Source organism: Eurosta solidaginis, chromosome 5 (assembly GCF_040869045.1).
Source record: "Eurosta solidaginis isolate ZX-2024a chromosome 5, ASM4086904v1, whole genome shotgun sequence".
Classification (NCBI taxonomy): Eukaryota; Metazoa; Arthropoda; class Insecta; order Diptera; family Tephritidae; genus Eurosta; species Eurosta solidaginis.
Genome location: NC_090323.1, coordinates 266,146,701 through 266,160,701, shown reverse-complemented (window position 1 = coordinate 266,160,701; position 14,001 = coordinate 266,146,701). Strand labels below are relative to the sequence as shown.

Sequence of the window (14,001 nt, the reverse complement as noted above, 5' to 3'; positions counted from 1 at the left end):
TTAAGATTCATCATATAAGGAATCTTTCCATTTCTGAAAATGTAATGTAATATAACCTCTTGTTTTTGTTGTTATTGTTGTTGTTCTTGCGATAACTACACTCCTCGAAAGCTTTGGGAATTGTTATGGATGTTGTTGGTCCTTTGCCGGATGCAGATCCGATACGTTCCGGTAACACGCACCTTTAATGTACTAGCCCGATCATCTCGGGAACGATTTAGTAAGACCACATGAAACCTTCAAGGCCATAACGCCGTCCCACGTCCCAGACCCATTAGTAACTAAGGATCGCCAGAGTCTCGGCTGCTAAAGAAACAGGATTCGCCACGGGTAGGTGAAGTTGACAATGGGGTTTGAGAAGCTATATATTTCGCTGGCAACACCTTGAAAGGGTTGCACTCACAACCCCTTGAATGAACTTGGTATTTTAGTGGCCTCTTAAGATAGAAATACCTGCCGCGGGTATATTCTAAGCCTCATAACCGGCTGGGGGGATAATATAACCTCTAATCACTCATTCTAGGATAGAGAAGGGGATACCAGAATACGGAAAGTTTGTTATAGGCCGGATAATTTTAAACATTTTCTAGTATTTCTCGAGCAAGAAATCTTTACATGTCAAAAAGTTTTTAAAATTTCTGCTTCGTTTTCGATTCCAAAAGAAAAATAAATTATTATTATTAAAAGAGTATTTTTGTTCTAATCCTTTAAAACTTTGAGAGGCACACATTTTTGGAACTGGAGGCTTCAAATTTCAATATTTCTTTTGAAGAAAGTTGGAGACTTTGAAAGGGAGAGTTTTTGAAATTAAGATTATGTGGTAGCAAATAATGAAAATCATCACAATGGGGATTGTACGAGGCCACGAGATCAGTGGACAAGGACACGCCGCAGGCAGGGGTGCTATCACCTCTGTTGTGGACGCTGGTCATCAACCAACTGCTCAGGCAATTCGATGAGGGACCCGTAAAACTTACGGCTTACGCAGATGACGTTGCAGTTGTCATAAGTGGAAAGTGCCTTCCAACGATTAGTTCTTTGATGGATCGGGCGCTTCTGGATATTCATACCTGGGCATCTAATGTCGGTCTGAAAGTCAATGCGAAGAAGACGGATATGATCTTGGTTACAAAAAGGTACAAGGTCCCATATTGGACCAGGCCTAAGTTAGGAGGGGTGACCTTATAGGAGAAACCTTGCACAAAATATCTAGGACGTGGGGCCAATCGCCCTCTCTTTCTCATTGGGTTTTTATAGCGATTGTAAGCCCTATTCTATACTATGGAGTTCTTGATTGGTGGAAAGCCACACAAAAAACAACATACCTCAAAAATTAGAGGGGGTATGCAGACTATCAATGCTTAGTATTACGGGAGCGCTGAAAACAACCCCGATGGCTGCACTGTGTGCCATTCTGCACATTCCACCTGTAGACCTGGTAGCAAAGAACAAAGCATTAACGACCGCAACCAGGCTCGGTGCTTCGGGGCAACTTGAGCGCCGACCATATGGCCATAGTAGTATAGCGTCATCAATCAAAAGACGAACAGACTACCTGATTCCCTATATGCGCTTCGAGGGAGATTTTAAGGCCACAATAGAGGTGGAAGGTTGGCGCAAGGGTGCGCAAATGGCGGACGAAACGATACATGTGTACACCGATGGTTCCAAAGTAGTGGAAGGAGTTAGGTCTGCGTTATACTGCGCTGATCCGGAAATAGGTAGATCTTACAGGCTGCCGGATTACTGTAGCGTTTTCCAAGCGGAAATATTAGCCGTAACCAAAGAAGTAGAAACCCTGGAAGAGAACAGCTTAAGCTGCAACCGTGCTAACTTTTATATTGACAGTCAAGCAGCAATTAAGGCAATAATCTCGCATATAACAGCATCTAAATGCGTGTTAGAGTGTAAGCAGTCTCTGGAGAGAATCGGGGCAGGGAGCAGCATACATCTATATTGGGTCCCAGGGCATATGGGAATAGATGGGAATGAAAAAGCGGACGAACTAGCTAAAAAGGGCGCATCCCTTGAATCTTGCTCCGTAGACGTCCCAATTAGATTGGACGAGATTAAGCGAATGCAAGAGGTGCACATGATCGACCAAGCGGGAAAGGCGTGCGTTCAAGCGCGGGGCTGTAAAGTGTCGAAGATTATGTGTAGGTCTTACAACCTTAGACTGCTCCTATCATTAAAAAGAGAGGACTGTAGACTCATGACGGGTATTCTGACTGGACACTGCCTTCTGGCGTCACATGCCTTTAATTAGGCTTGGTCAGTGATAGCAGATGTGGGAAGTGCGGGTTGGAGGAGGAAACGATCGAGCACGTTCTGTGCTCGTGCCCTGCACTTGCCAAGCTAAGACTCTGGACTCAATCAGTCTATGTGAGGTCCTCATGGACCGGCCAATTCAACCTAACCTAACCTAAATAATGAAAATATGGAATTATAGTTCCTTTTAATTTTGCTCCTGAATAAAGGCTCTTTCTTCTCAATTGATCAGTCAGCAGACGTAAACTCTATTTGGTGTTTAATTTACAGTTTTAAAGGTGAACTCGATAAAACTGAACTGTTTATTAGACAAGGTTTAGATACTTACCGCAATTAACGCCAATAATAAATCGGCCAAGGAATAAAATTTCATAGGAATGACTAACTTTGGTAAAACCCATTAGACACGCACCCGATATGCCAAGCACATTATTTAATAATAAACCACCTTTTCTGTAATATTAGAAGTAAAAAATAAATAATTTTTACAAAATTCAAACAAAAAAAAGGTCAAACTCACCTGCCGAAGCGATTGGCCATCCAACCGCCACTGAAACCACCCAACATGCCGCCAATGGCGAATATCGACACCGCCACCGAGTACAGCTGTTGTATAAATTCCTCTGTAATATCTTCGCCATAGCGATCTTTATATACATCTTTCATGAAATTCTCAATATTCTTTTCTGGGGCATTTATTACACCGGTATTATAACCGAATTGTAACATCCCCAGCACCGCTGAAAATATCGAGTATGTTAGGAAGAAGGTAAGACCCTGTAGAAAAGAAATTTAAAAAGAAAAGAGAACAAAAATTGACAACGTAAATTATGTTTTTGAAATTTGACTAAAATTATGGAATTGTGCGCAGTGGTTTATAAAAACACAAAGGTTTAGTGTTTAACTTAAAAAACTATAACACTCAAGTAAAGGGGCAAATATTAATGTAAAGTATTAAGATAGTACGCCAATGGGCCGAGCAAAAAGTTTAAATGGTTAGATTTGAGGCAACGTAAAAATTGTAAACAATTATTTGTAGCAAAAAATGTGCAAATAATCACAAAATTTATAAGAAAACAGACTCCCTGATGATGATGACAATGTCGAAACGCTTAGGAAGGAAAAGGTAAAAGATGTTTTTTTTTTTATCCCAATAGGCGAATGTGCTCAAATCCAGTAAAACTATTTTTTTTACGAATAGTTTTGCGGGCAAACTTTTCAAGTTTAATCGCCGGTCCCGGATGCAATATTCTCTGAAAATGTCGGTGGAACGATCAGCGATTGGCTCAAGAAAAACTTTGAATGCATTTTGTGCGGCACTTCTGACGAGAAAAATCAGAAATTTGTACCCAAAAGACTACTGACCCGTTGGCTCATTATATTTCTTGGCCGAAACCACTCAGAGGTTAATATAAATGACAAAATACTGCTCGACAAACATGGAACATATTTGTCTTCCTGGATATTGCCGGGGCTGTCAACAACTTCTCAAAATGGGCGATGATTACCATGGATAACATAGGCCCTGATTCTTAAAAAGGGGTTTACAGTTCGTCGTCGAACAAACTTCTGGTAATACTAAGTATGTACACTAGACTGGGTCGATTTATTAACCGATATCGCGCCATCGATTTAGCGATAGGATTTGGGCTCAGAAAAAAAGTTCCACTACGCATACATAAAAAATATTATTTTCGAGCCTGCGAAAAAAAATTGAGAAATGGTAAATTATTCGACCAAAACACTACCCAAAACCCAAAATATATTTTTTTCTCAAAAAACTGTTATCGCCAACGTTTTTACAAAAGTGTTTTGAAACAGTTTTTTTTTAGATTTTGGGGAGTGTTTTGGTCAAAAAATTGACCTTTTCGCCATTTTTTTTCGCAGGCTCGAAAATTATTTCTTTGGGTGGAACTTTTTTTCCTGAGCCCAAATCCTATCGAAAAATCGATGGCGCGATATCGGTTAACTTTCGTCCATACAAATCGACCCAGGTCAATGTGCACATTCACTTTATGGGATGTCCTTACTAACGGGCAAGTTCAACCATATTCAACTTCAAATCTGACAAAAAAGTTAAAATTTTAACAAAATTTTAAGTATATACATCTAGAATTATAACCGAGGCCATGGTGCGCTGGTAGCGTGCTCTGCGTATCACACCGAAGGACTTGGGTTCAAGCGCTGGATAAAGCAACATCGAAAATCTAGAAAAAAATATTTTTAATAAGAAAAAAGGTTTTCTAAACAGGCTCGTCCCTCAGCAGTTACTTGGCAAACACTCCGAGAATATTTTTTTCATGAAAAGCTTCTGAGTGAAAATTTATCTGCCTTGCAGCTGCCGTTCAGAGTCGGCATAAAACATAAAACTTGTAGAAAAACTACAAAGGAGAACGATGCAAATAATTTTAGAATTTCTCAATAAAAGAACAAGTCTGTACAAGCAAATAACAATTAAAATAAAACAAATTATTCAAAAATCAAATAGAAATTATTTATTATCCAACTACGTAAGTACATACAAACAAAATCAAATTGAGGTTATGAAGAAGCGGTCTGTAAGTATTAGTAAAAATCATTATGCGCAAACTTTTTTTTTCAGCACTTTAAAATGTAAAAGCATTTATGTTAATAATTGTGTATACAAATTTTTGTTCGTATTTGTTTGTTTGTTTTTATTTGTTTTTCAAAATTTTGAATTTCGCATATACGCACGCATAATGAAATTTGTTATTGTATTCATTTTGTTGTACATGAATATAAATGAAATTCAAGTATTAATTACACAACATGGCAAATAATTTAAGCTACAAACTTGTTCTAAAAGTCTTAGCTTCCGTCTTTGCGTATGCTCCTCCAGTCTGTCGACGTATTCGCGTAGTTCTTCGATTTCCTCTTTAACTTGTTGCACGGTGTCGAGTTCGTGTTTTATCGCCACCATGTCACGTTTTACCTAAAAAATAGTTTTAGTACTTAGTAAAGTTATTAATTAAATTATAATATAAATGTGTTAGATTTATATTGAAAGGTTAATTTCAAAAAATTATTATTTTTTTTTAATATCACACAGTATTATCTATAGGGGGAAAATATTTCTTCCCTTCTAACTTCCTTTTATTTCTAAATTATAAACATTACTTTAGAACCATTTGCGGGACTATTTCGTGCTCGCTTTGAGGTTGTTTTAGTGACTATTTCGTGATTGATTTTGAGATTTTTTCGGAACTCTGTTTCGAAATCATATTGGGATAATTTACCGACCCCTTCGACATTATCTCGGGGCCGCTCCGGTATACCTTAGGACCACAATATGGAAATAGCTCTGATTTAAGTTGGTGTGTTGAATTCAAGGGTAATATGAATTTAAGGCTTCTCTAACTCAATTCTCAACGATAAGTTCCCGTGGCCAATCCAGTTTATATAGCAAGTGAGGCTTTGTGCAGTTCTGGGCTAACTTGTTCTATAACGGCTTTTGTTGAGGCTACAAGTCGATTTTGCACAATTTTGGCATAACTAGTGAGCTATTTTCTTTGTTCAAATGAGGGGCTGATGTTGATATTAAAACATCTTGTCAATGTGGGGGTAGCTTGAGTAGCTCGTTTCCTTCCAATAAAGTAAAATCCTTCTGGGAGCCAAAATATTTAGGGCAGTATGCTAAGGATAAGAATAAAGGGTTTGATAATTTGAACAAACCTAACCGTGATGAAATAATTTAAAAATGGGGCGTGAGAAAATAAGGCGAAGAGAAATAGGGAGGGGATGAGAAAGATTGGATGTAAAAGTTAGAGCACGAGTAAAAGTAAGACTATAAGAGTAAGAGTGAGAGTAAGAGTAAGACTGAAAATAAAGGAAAGAATAAGGCTAAGTGTAAGGGTAAAAGTAAGACTATAAGAGTAAGAGTGAGAGTAAGAGTAAGACTGAAAATAAGGGAAAGAATAAGGCTAAGTGTAAGAGTGGAGAAAGTGCTCAGAACAAAATTAAAGGCAAGCGCGTGGTTAAGAGAAATAAAATTAGTAGGATGAGTATCCGTGAAAGTAAAATGTAGAGAAAGAATAAGAGTTGGGGTAAAGGTAATAAGAAGCGTACGAGGAGAGTAAGAGCAAGAGTACGAGAAAGAGTAAGATTAAGAGTCAGAACAATAGAGTAAAACAAATGGAAAGGGAAAAAAGATAATCAGATAGTAAAATATGAGGAGCAGTGAACAAGAAAGAGAAGGAAAAGCGGAAAGCGAATAGAAGAGGAGCAGCGCGGGGAAATCATAGAACATGGAAAAGAGAGAAAAGGAAAGTAAATATAAACAGTTAAGAAGGGAGAAGGAGCAGGTAACGGATTAGTGAGATGCAGTTGAAGAGGAAAGTGATGGCGATAATGAAGAGGGGAGAAAATGGGGAAGAAATGAGAGAAATGAAAAGCGCAATTTATCACGATGACGATAAAAAACACGGTATGTTTGTGATCGTTAAACAGTCACATTTAACTTGAAAGTTGTAGACTCCTTAAGAACTGATGACAATGTAAATGATTTTTTTCCAGGGAGAACACAGGGCGGACAGTGAAAGGGGAAAGGCCCTACTCTAAATTGTGGGAACTTCATAAGCTCAGGGGTGAAGACAAAGCGGATAGGGAGGGGAGGGGCCTTAATGCTTAAAATTCAGGAAAGAGTGTTTCGTTGAAGTAAATGCTTTAAAAAAAGTCTAATAAATACGAAGAATGAAAAGTTTTACTGTCTAATAAATTTCTAAAATCTGCGTATTTATACATACAAACATGATTATATATTTTATATCCTTTAAGCATGAATAAATCTCAATTGTAAAGCTTTTACAACTCTCAACTACTAATAAATTGATATACTCTCGAATGTGTGTCACATTTAATTTAATTAACAGACAGTTGCATTAGCAAATGCGTCAATATAAATTTATATCTACATAAGCAAATATATGAACAACATGCATGCAACACCTTAACACTCACCTCGGACACTTCACTTTGACAACTCTCCACAGATTTGGTCAGCTCCTGCAGCTGTGTACGTATTTCACACAAGGCGACTGTTGTCTCCAAGTGTCGATCGCCCCTTTGAAGCTCATCCAATTTTGCTGATAAATTCATGCTCATCACGCTAACTTGCTTTTGCAAACTGTCAACATTTCAAAATAATTATGATAACGATGATGGTGGTGCAAAATGTGACGTGGCGCCAATTGGACAGTCATTCAAATACAATGAAATGTTATTAATTTGATTGACGGGAACGACGACGACGACGACGAGGATGATACACAGATGGCGCGCGCGACAAAACAACGGTGCAAATGATGTTTAACACAAATGTAGCAGTTGGTTATATCATTAAATTACAATTATGTTTGAATGAATATTAACAGCAGCGCGTTAATACACACAAGCACACCAATTTCGAAATTTCGTAGCAATCATTTCAATATGTAGCAAATGCGAATCGTAACATTATTACGTTGAGCCATTATTATAATTATTATAGTATCCATTTGCATATATATTTACGGAGTTGAGTGTGTGTGTGTGCGCGGTTTTGATTTTCACGTGGCACACAAATAACAACGAAATTCCGGTGCACAGATTGCCACGGAATTGCACCAAAATCGTGCAAAAGTTTATTTGAGTGTGTGACGTGTGATGGTATGATGGGGTGTTGTTATCGCGCGCGAGGTTGTGATTTCATGTTGATATTTTACAAAAAGTCCGCGAAGTTTGCAGTTGGCGTGGCAAGAAGGTGGAATGAAAAATTCAAACAAACATATATTTAGCATAAATGAATGTGGGAAGTTTGTTAGTTAAGAATGCCAGAAATTTATTGATTCTACTATATATAACAGTACTTATATTTCAATAATGAGCAGGAAATTCGTGAATGCAATTTATTTACAATATTTATGCATATGTGTTTATGTTTTAAATGAATATTACATTCACACTTACTTATAAATTACATATATATATGAAAATAAAAAAGCGTAAGATATATGATATGAGCGCATATAATTTAGTATGTATTTATGTATTTTATTTATGTGATATTTTTATACGTTCAATGATTTTATACGCTTTATTTATTTATGAGTTATATTATGATAAAAGAAATATGCAGCGACAATTTATATTAAATAAATATGAGTATACAATTAGTGTAGTTGATTCTGATTATTAAGAATTTCTTTTTATTAAATAGCGAAAAATAAATAAACAAAAGTACAACGTGAATTTATTAAATTTTGCATTCAGCTCTTTGAGCTTTACAGTAGAAAATAAATTCCAGCAACAGCAAAGCGCAAAGTACGACAGCAAAAAGAAAAAAATAATTGCATTTTTATCAGTGCTTCACCTTGCTAAAAAAATAGCAAATGAACTAGAAAGAAGTAAAAGCCGCCATGGTGATAAGAAGGAAGACAATCAAATGAGAGAAATGAGAATTCTTGGTATGTGCGAAATAAGTAAAAAAATTTAACGAGCACATCGCACTAAAAAGCGAAAAATAATTTTTTAAATTAACTTAAGGCAATAATAAACGAGAAATACTGATATTATTAAAAAACAAGTAAAGGTGCTAAGTTCGAGTGTAACCGAACATTATATACTCAGCGCGAGTTTCAATTGCACATTTCATTTCAGATAAATACTTTTCTACATAACACGCGGCACCGCCCGTTTAAAAAAATGTCTCCCCATTTCTTCCAACAATAAAACTTGATAAGTGAAATATCATTGATTCAAAACTATTTTTTGCTAAGTTATAGGTTATTATTCTAGTTTACGACCCTTTAAAACCTTTTAAATTTGTTTTACATCTAAGTTGCCGTAGTCTTTAACCGATCCTGTCCATTTTTACTAGAAATATTTTCTGCTTTAAGGAAAATATACGTACCCAATTTTGTTACGGTATGTAAACTTTTTTTTACGAGTTATGGCTCCCGAAACATTGAAAATTGCTTAGACAAAAAGGGGCGGTGCCACACCCATTTTTTCAAATTTAAGTGTTTTCCAATTTAATGTTATAATTCAATTTAGAAAGTAAAATTCTATTGATACAAAGCTCTTTTTCGTTAAGATATAGATTATTTTTGTGTGCGATCCTTTTAAAAATCTTGTATATAAAAGTGGGCATGGTCCTCAACCGATTTCGTAAATTTTTCTTCAAAGCATTCCCTATAGTAAAGGCAACCTCTCGGCCGAATTTTGTTAAGATAGGTTTAACGATTTTTGATTTATGATTAATAATATTTATAAAATTGATTTTATCACAAGTGGGCGGTGCCACGCCCATTTAAATTTTTTTTTTTAATTTTTGTCAAGAGTCTCAATATCAGTCTACATGTAAAATTTCAGCATTCTGGGTGTATTATTTACTAACTAATCAGGCTTTTTATGTTTTCCAAAATGTTATAAATATATAAAAAAGGGCGTGGTTATCATCCGATTTCGCTCATTTTCAATATTAATCTATTCTGGGTCCAGATAAGCTCGTGTGTCAAATTTGCTGAAGATATCTCAATATTTACTCAAGTTATCGTGGTAACGGGAAGACGGACGGACGGACATGGCCCAATCAAATTTTTTTTCGATATTTTGATTTTGATATATGAAAGTCTATATCTATCTCGATTCCTTTATACCTCTACAACCAACCGTTATCCAATCAAAATTAATATACTCTGTGTGCAAAGCACGCTGAGTATAAAAATGACACAAAACGCCTTTTTAATAATACTATTTTTTTCGTTCATTATTGTTTAAAGTTTGTTTCGATGTGCTTTAAAAGCGTTTTTTTTGGGTTTCTTTAAACTAAGCTTATTATTTATTGATCCAAAAATCCTACTTTTCGAGTAATTATACAATTGAAGTGAAGCAACATACATCATAACTGAGCACTTTTTAACAACCGGGTACTTTATTTGAAACCGGTACTTCTTCGCATCCAGGTACCAACTTTTTCATAACCGGCTTCTTTTAAATAATCGAATACTTTGTAAAAAAGTGTACTTTATATAACCGCGAAACTTTTTTAAAGCCGGGTACTCTCTCGAACCAGGTTCTTTTTCGAAACCGGGTACTTATAACAACCGGGTGCTTTTTAAGAACCATGTACTTTTTCAGCACTAGGTTTATTACCGCAAACGAGTACTGTTTCGGCACCAGTTACTCTTTTGCATTTTAAGAAAATGGTAATTTTTCATAATAGGGTACTTTTTAAGGGCCGCGTAAGCCACCGAATGCACTTTGTTTCGTGGGGTACAATACAAATAAATAAATAAATGCAAAGCGCGATAGCCTCCCAAGAGATTTTAGACAGATCTTGTTTTCCAATTTGAGCCGTGCACCTTTTAATTTTTCCTGCAAATTGGCGGGATGGGACCCACATGTTTTACGCAGACTCTGAACGGCATCTGCAAAGCAGATGAGTTTTTACTGAGAAGGTTTTCATGGCAGAAATATGCTCGCAGTCCTTACCAAATCACTGCCGAGGAGCGTCCCTGCTTTAGAAAAACTTTTTTCTAATTGAAAAAATTTGTTTCTAAAATTTTGATATTGCCCAGGGCTTGAACCCTGGATCTTCGGTGTCGGTAGATGGAGCACGCTACCACCACACCGCCGCCCCTCGGAAATGTTTGGCAAGCACCCCGAATGTATTTCTGCCATGAAAACTTCTCAGTAAAAATTCATCTGCCTTGCGTACGAAGTCGGCATAAAAACAAGTCGGTCCTGTACCGCCAATTTGTAGGAGAAATTTAAAAGAAGCACCACGCAAGTTGGAAGAGAAGATCAGCCATTTATTTATTTTAAGTTGAATAGCTATACTTATCGCATTGCAACAGCGGTGATAGTAAAACGGGCTAAGTATAATTTATTTTTTTATACTCATAAGTTTTAGTCTTGTGGAGAACCAAATAGCCCATTTACAGTAATATTTAAAACCAAAGTTTTCAAATTTTAAATTGATATACTCGGGTACGGTCAACTCGGAATGTAATTTTGTTAAAAATTATTAATGAGTCAGTTAGCAAATAACGAATAACTACATAACATACAGTGAACAAATCGGAACGAATATTTACAAGTAATTAAGCGAATGTACCTTTAAGGGCGTATAAAATGGAAATGTAGCCATGCTAACTGGCGCATGGCGTGATTGCCACATGGACAAGTGGCAAGGCTATAGTTTGAAAAATAATACATTATTGGCACATTTAACATGTCAACTACAGACATACAAAGAAATTTTAAGCTCAAAAGATGTTTTTTACATAAAGACTTTTGTATTTGAAAATTTATACATACATATTTACATAGAGAGTCATATGTAAAAATTATTTCTACAGAGTGCCGTTTGACCAATTTAAAAACTTATAGCCCTCGAGGTATTTCCCAAGGACTTAAATTTTGGACGAATAGTTCTAAAAGGCATAATGTCTCCACTAAAATGTATAAGTTTTCGACACAATGTCAATAATCGTCACAACTTTCAGGCTGTTTCAAAAAAGAAGAATAAAAGTTACAATTGCTGATGTATATTGGAACGATTTTCCGTCATACCTTGTCAAATTTGTTTTCGAGACTAACCGGTTTCGGCGTTGTGCCATCATTAGTGTCGATTTTCGTTCCAGAACGATAGTTAAATTAAAAAAAAGAAAAAACGCCGAGGATAAGAGTGGAAAAGTTGAGCCCTCCAATACTTAACTTAATACAGATTTATAAACAACAGAACCGAGGATTATTAACTGTATTATGTTTCCTACAAATTTGTATTAGAGATAAGATTTGCACTTAACTGACAAGCAAAGCTCGTTTATTCAGAAAATTTAAAATAAATAAAGCGCGCAAAATTGTTGCATATTTCGAGGGTGAACATTTTCTTTTTCACTTCTCTGCAGAGGACATGGGAGACAGTCATGCAAAGCGAGAAGTTCGACTCCTGCTTTAATGACAACTTCCACTGATGCTAATTGGATAGAGGATTAGCCGCACTTGTATCAACAGAGCTTGCATCTGAGCTATATGTATTTAAATTAATGTTGTTGTTGTTGTAGCAGTGCTTCGCCCCATTCAATAGGTGCGACCAATCACAAAATTGCCATCAATGTCCTCTAACGGGAGTCCAAGGAAACTTGCTGTTTCAACAGGGGTGCACCATAATGAGAGGGGTGTTAGAGGCGTTGTTTGCACATTACAGTTGAAAAGATGGTTGGTGTCATGTGGGGACACATTGCAAGAGGGCATACATTTTGTATGTGGAGGTTGATTCTGGATAGGCAAGAGTTTAACCAGATACAGTATCTAGATAAAAGTTGAGCTACAGTGATTCGCGGTTCCCTAGGGAGTGTGCCTTCCTCTTCTGCAAGTTTTGGGTATTGTTCTCTGAGTACAGGACTCACCGGGCAATACCTGGCATAGAGGTCCGACACCTGTTTATGTATATCACTGAGGACCTTCTTGTGCTTTTTTGCTTCACACGTCTGTGTTCTCAGGTGGCGTATTTCCTAATAATGCTTACAGACATGACCCCTTAAGCTCCTGGGCAATGTAGCCTCATCAATCAGATGTCCGTTGGGATGACCAGGTTTGAGAGTATTCAACAGAAACTGTTTGTTTTGTATTTCATTTCTCTCCCTAATGGGGAGTACTCATGCTTCATTGTGTAGATGGTGTTCTTGGGACATAAGAAGACACCCGACGCAGTTCCGAGGGCAGTATTTTGGCAGGTCTGTATTATATTCCAGTGAGTAACCTTTAAGCTTCGCGACCATATCGGAGACGCGTAGCATGCAATCGGCCGGCCAATTGCTTTGTTAGCGGTGGTGAGCATTTCTTTATTTTACCCCAAGTGTTTCCGGCAAGAGATTTGAGGATTTTATTACGGCTCTGTATTTTCGGTGCAGTTGCGGTTGCATTTTCTGTAGATCCTGATCTAACGTCGCATCAAGTTTTTAGGGTGTAAGACAGTCAGCAGCGTGATGCCATCGACGTGGATGTTCAATGTGGTCGACATTTGACGCGCCCATGTCGTAAATAAGGTCGCCGATGATTTGGTCAGTGATAATGTCAAGTTTCGCGAGGCGAAGAAACTGTAGATATCAGGGAGATAGCTGTTTATTTTGTTACAAAGCTCATCGATCTGTGGGCCTTAAAAGTGTTATTTGAGGGCACTGCAAGGGGACAGAATTATATTTAGTAGCCTGTCTTAATACAATAGTTCTGCACTAGCTCGGTACTAATGCGATTCGCTACAGGTTAGTCATATTGTAACGAATTTAGTGCAATTCCTCTTATCTGCAACCTTCTACTAACGATCGAATGACTAAACTCTTGAATAATAACTCCACTATTCAATAATGCAAAATGGCCTTTATTAAAGTACTTCACAATAACACTTCTACCGCTCGACAGATAGCGTGCTTAAAACAAACTGATTCGTCGTGCCCCAGCTGGTGCTGCTTTTATACTATTTGGTTTCCTCGTTGACATATTTCTAGTCGTTTCTATTTCTAGAATTTCCTACTTATTTACCAGCTATAAAATTACCAACTATAACATAACTACAGATGCACGTGTATAGCTTCTCATATGCGCGTGTATATGTGAGTGATACTTCCACAGACGACTGCCTACTTTTGGGAGTATCTCAGATAAGATATACGCATGTGTTTGTGCGTCTCTCTCCGCTGCGTGTACGTACATATATGTAGACATAATAAT

At 36.9% G+C, this 14,001-nt stretch overlaps 1 protein-coding gene across 1 annotated transcript in view; it reads right to left on the bottom strand.

Annotated features, from left to right (window-relative positions):
- Glut1 (Glucose transporter 1) overlaps positions 1 to 14,001 on the bottom strand; it is a 174,120-nt gene that overhangs the window by 30,393 nt on the left and 129,726 nt on the right. The window contains 4 exon segments of the mRNA XM_067792041.1: positions 2,597 to 2,721; positions 2,789 to 3,045; positions 5,054 to 5,221; positions 7,246 to 7,411. Coding sequence (XP_067648142.1) covers positions 2,597 to 2,721; positions 2,789 to 3,045; positions 5,054 to 5,221; positions 7,246 to 7,411 — 716 coding nt within the window.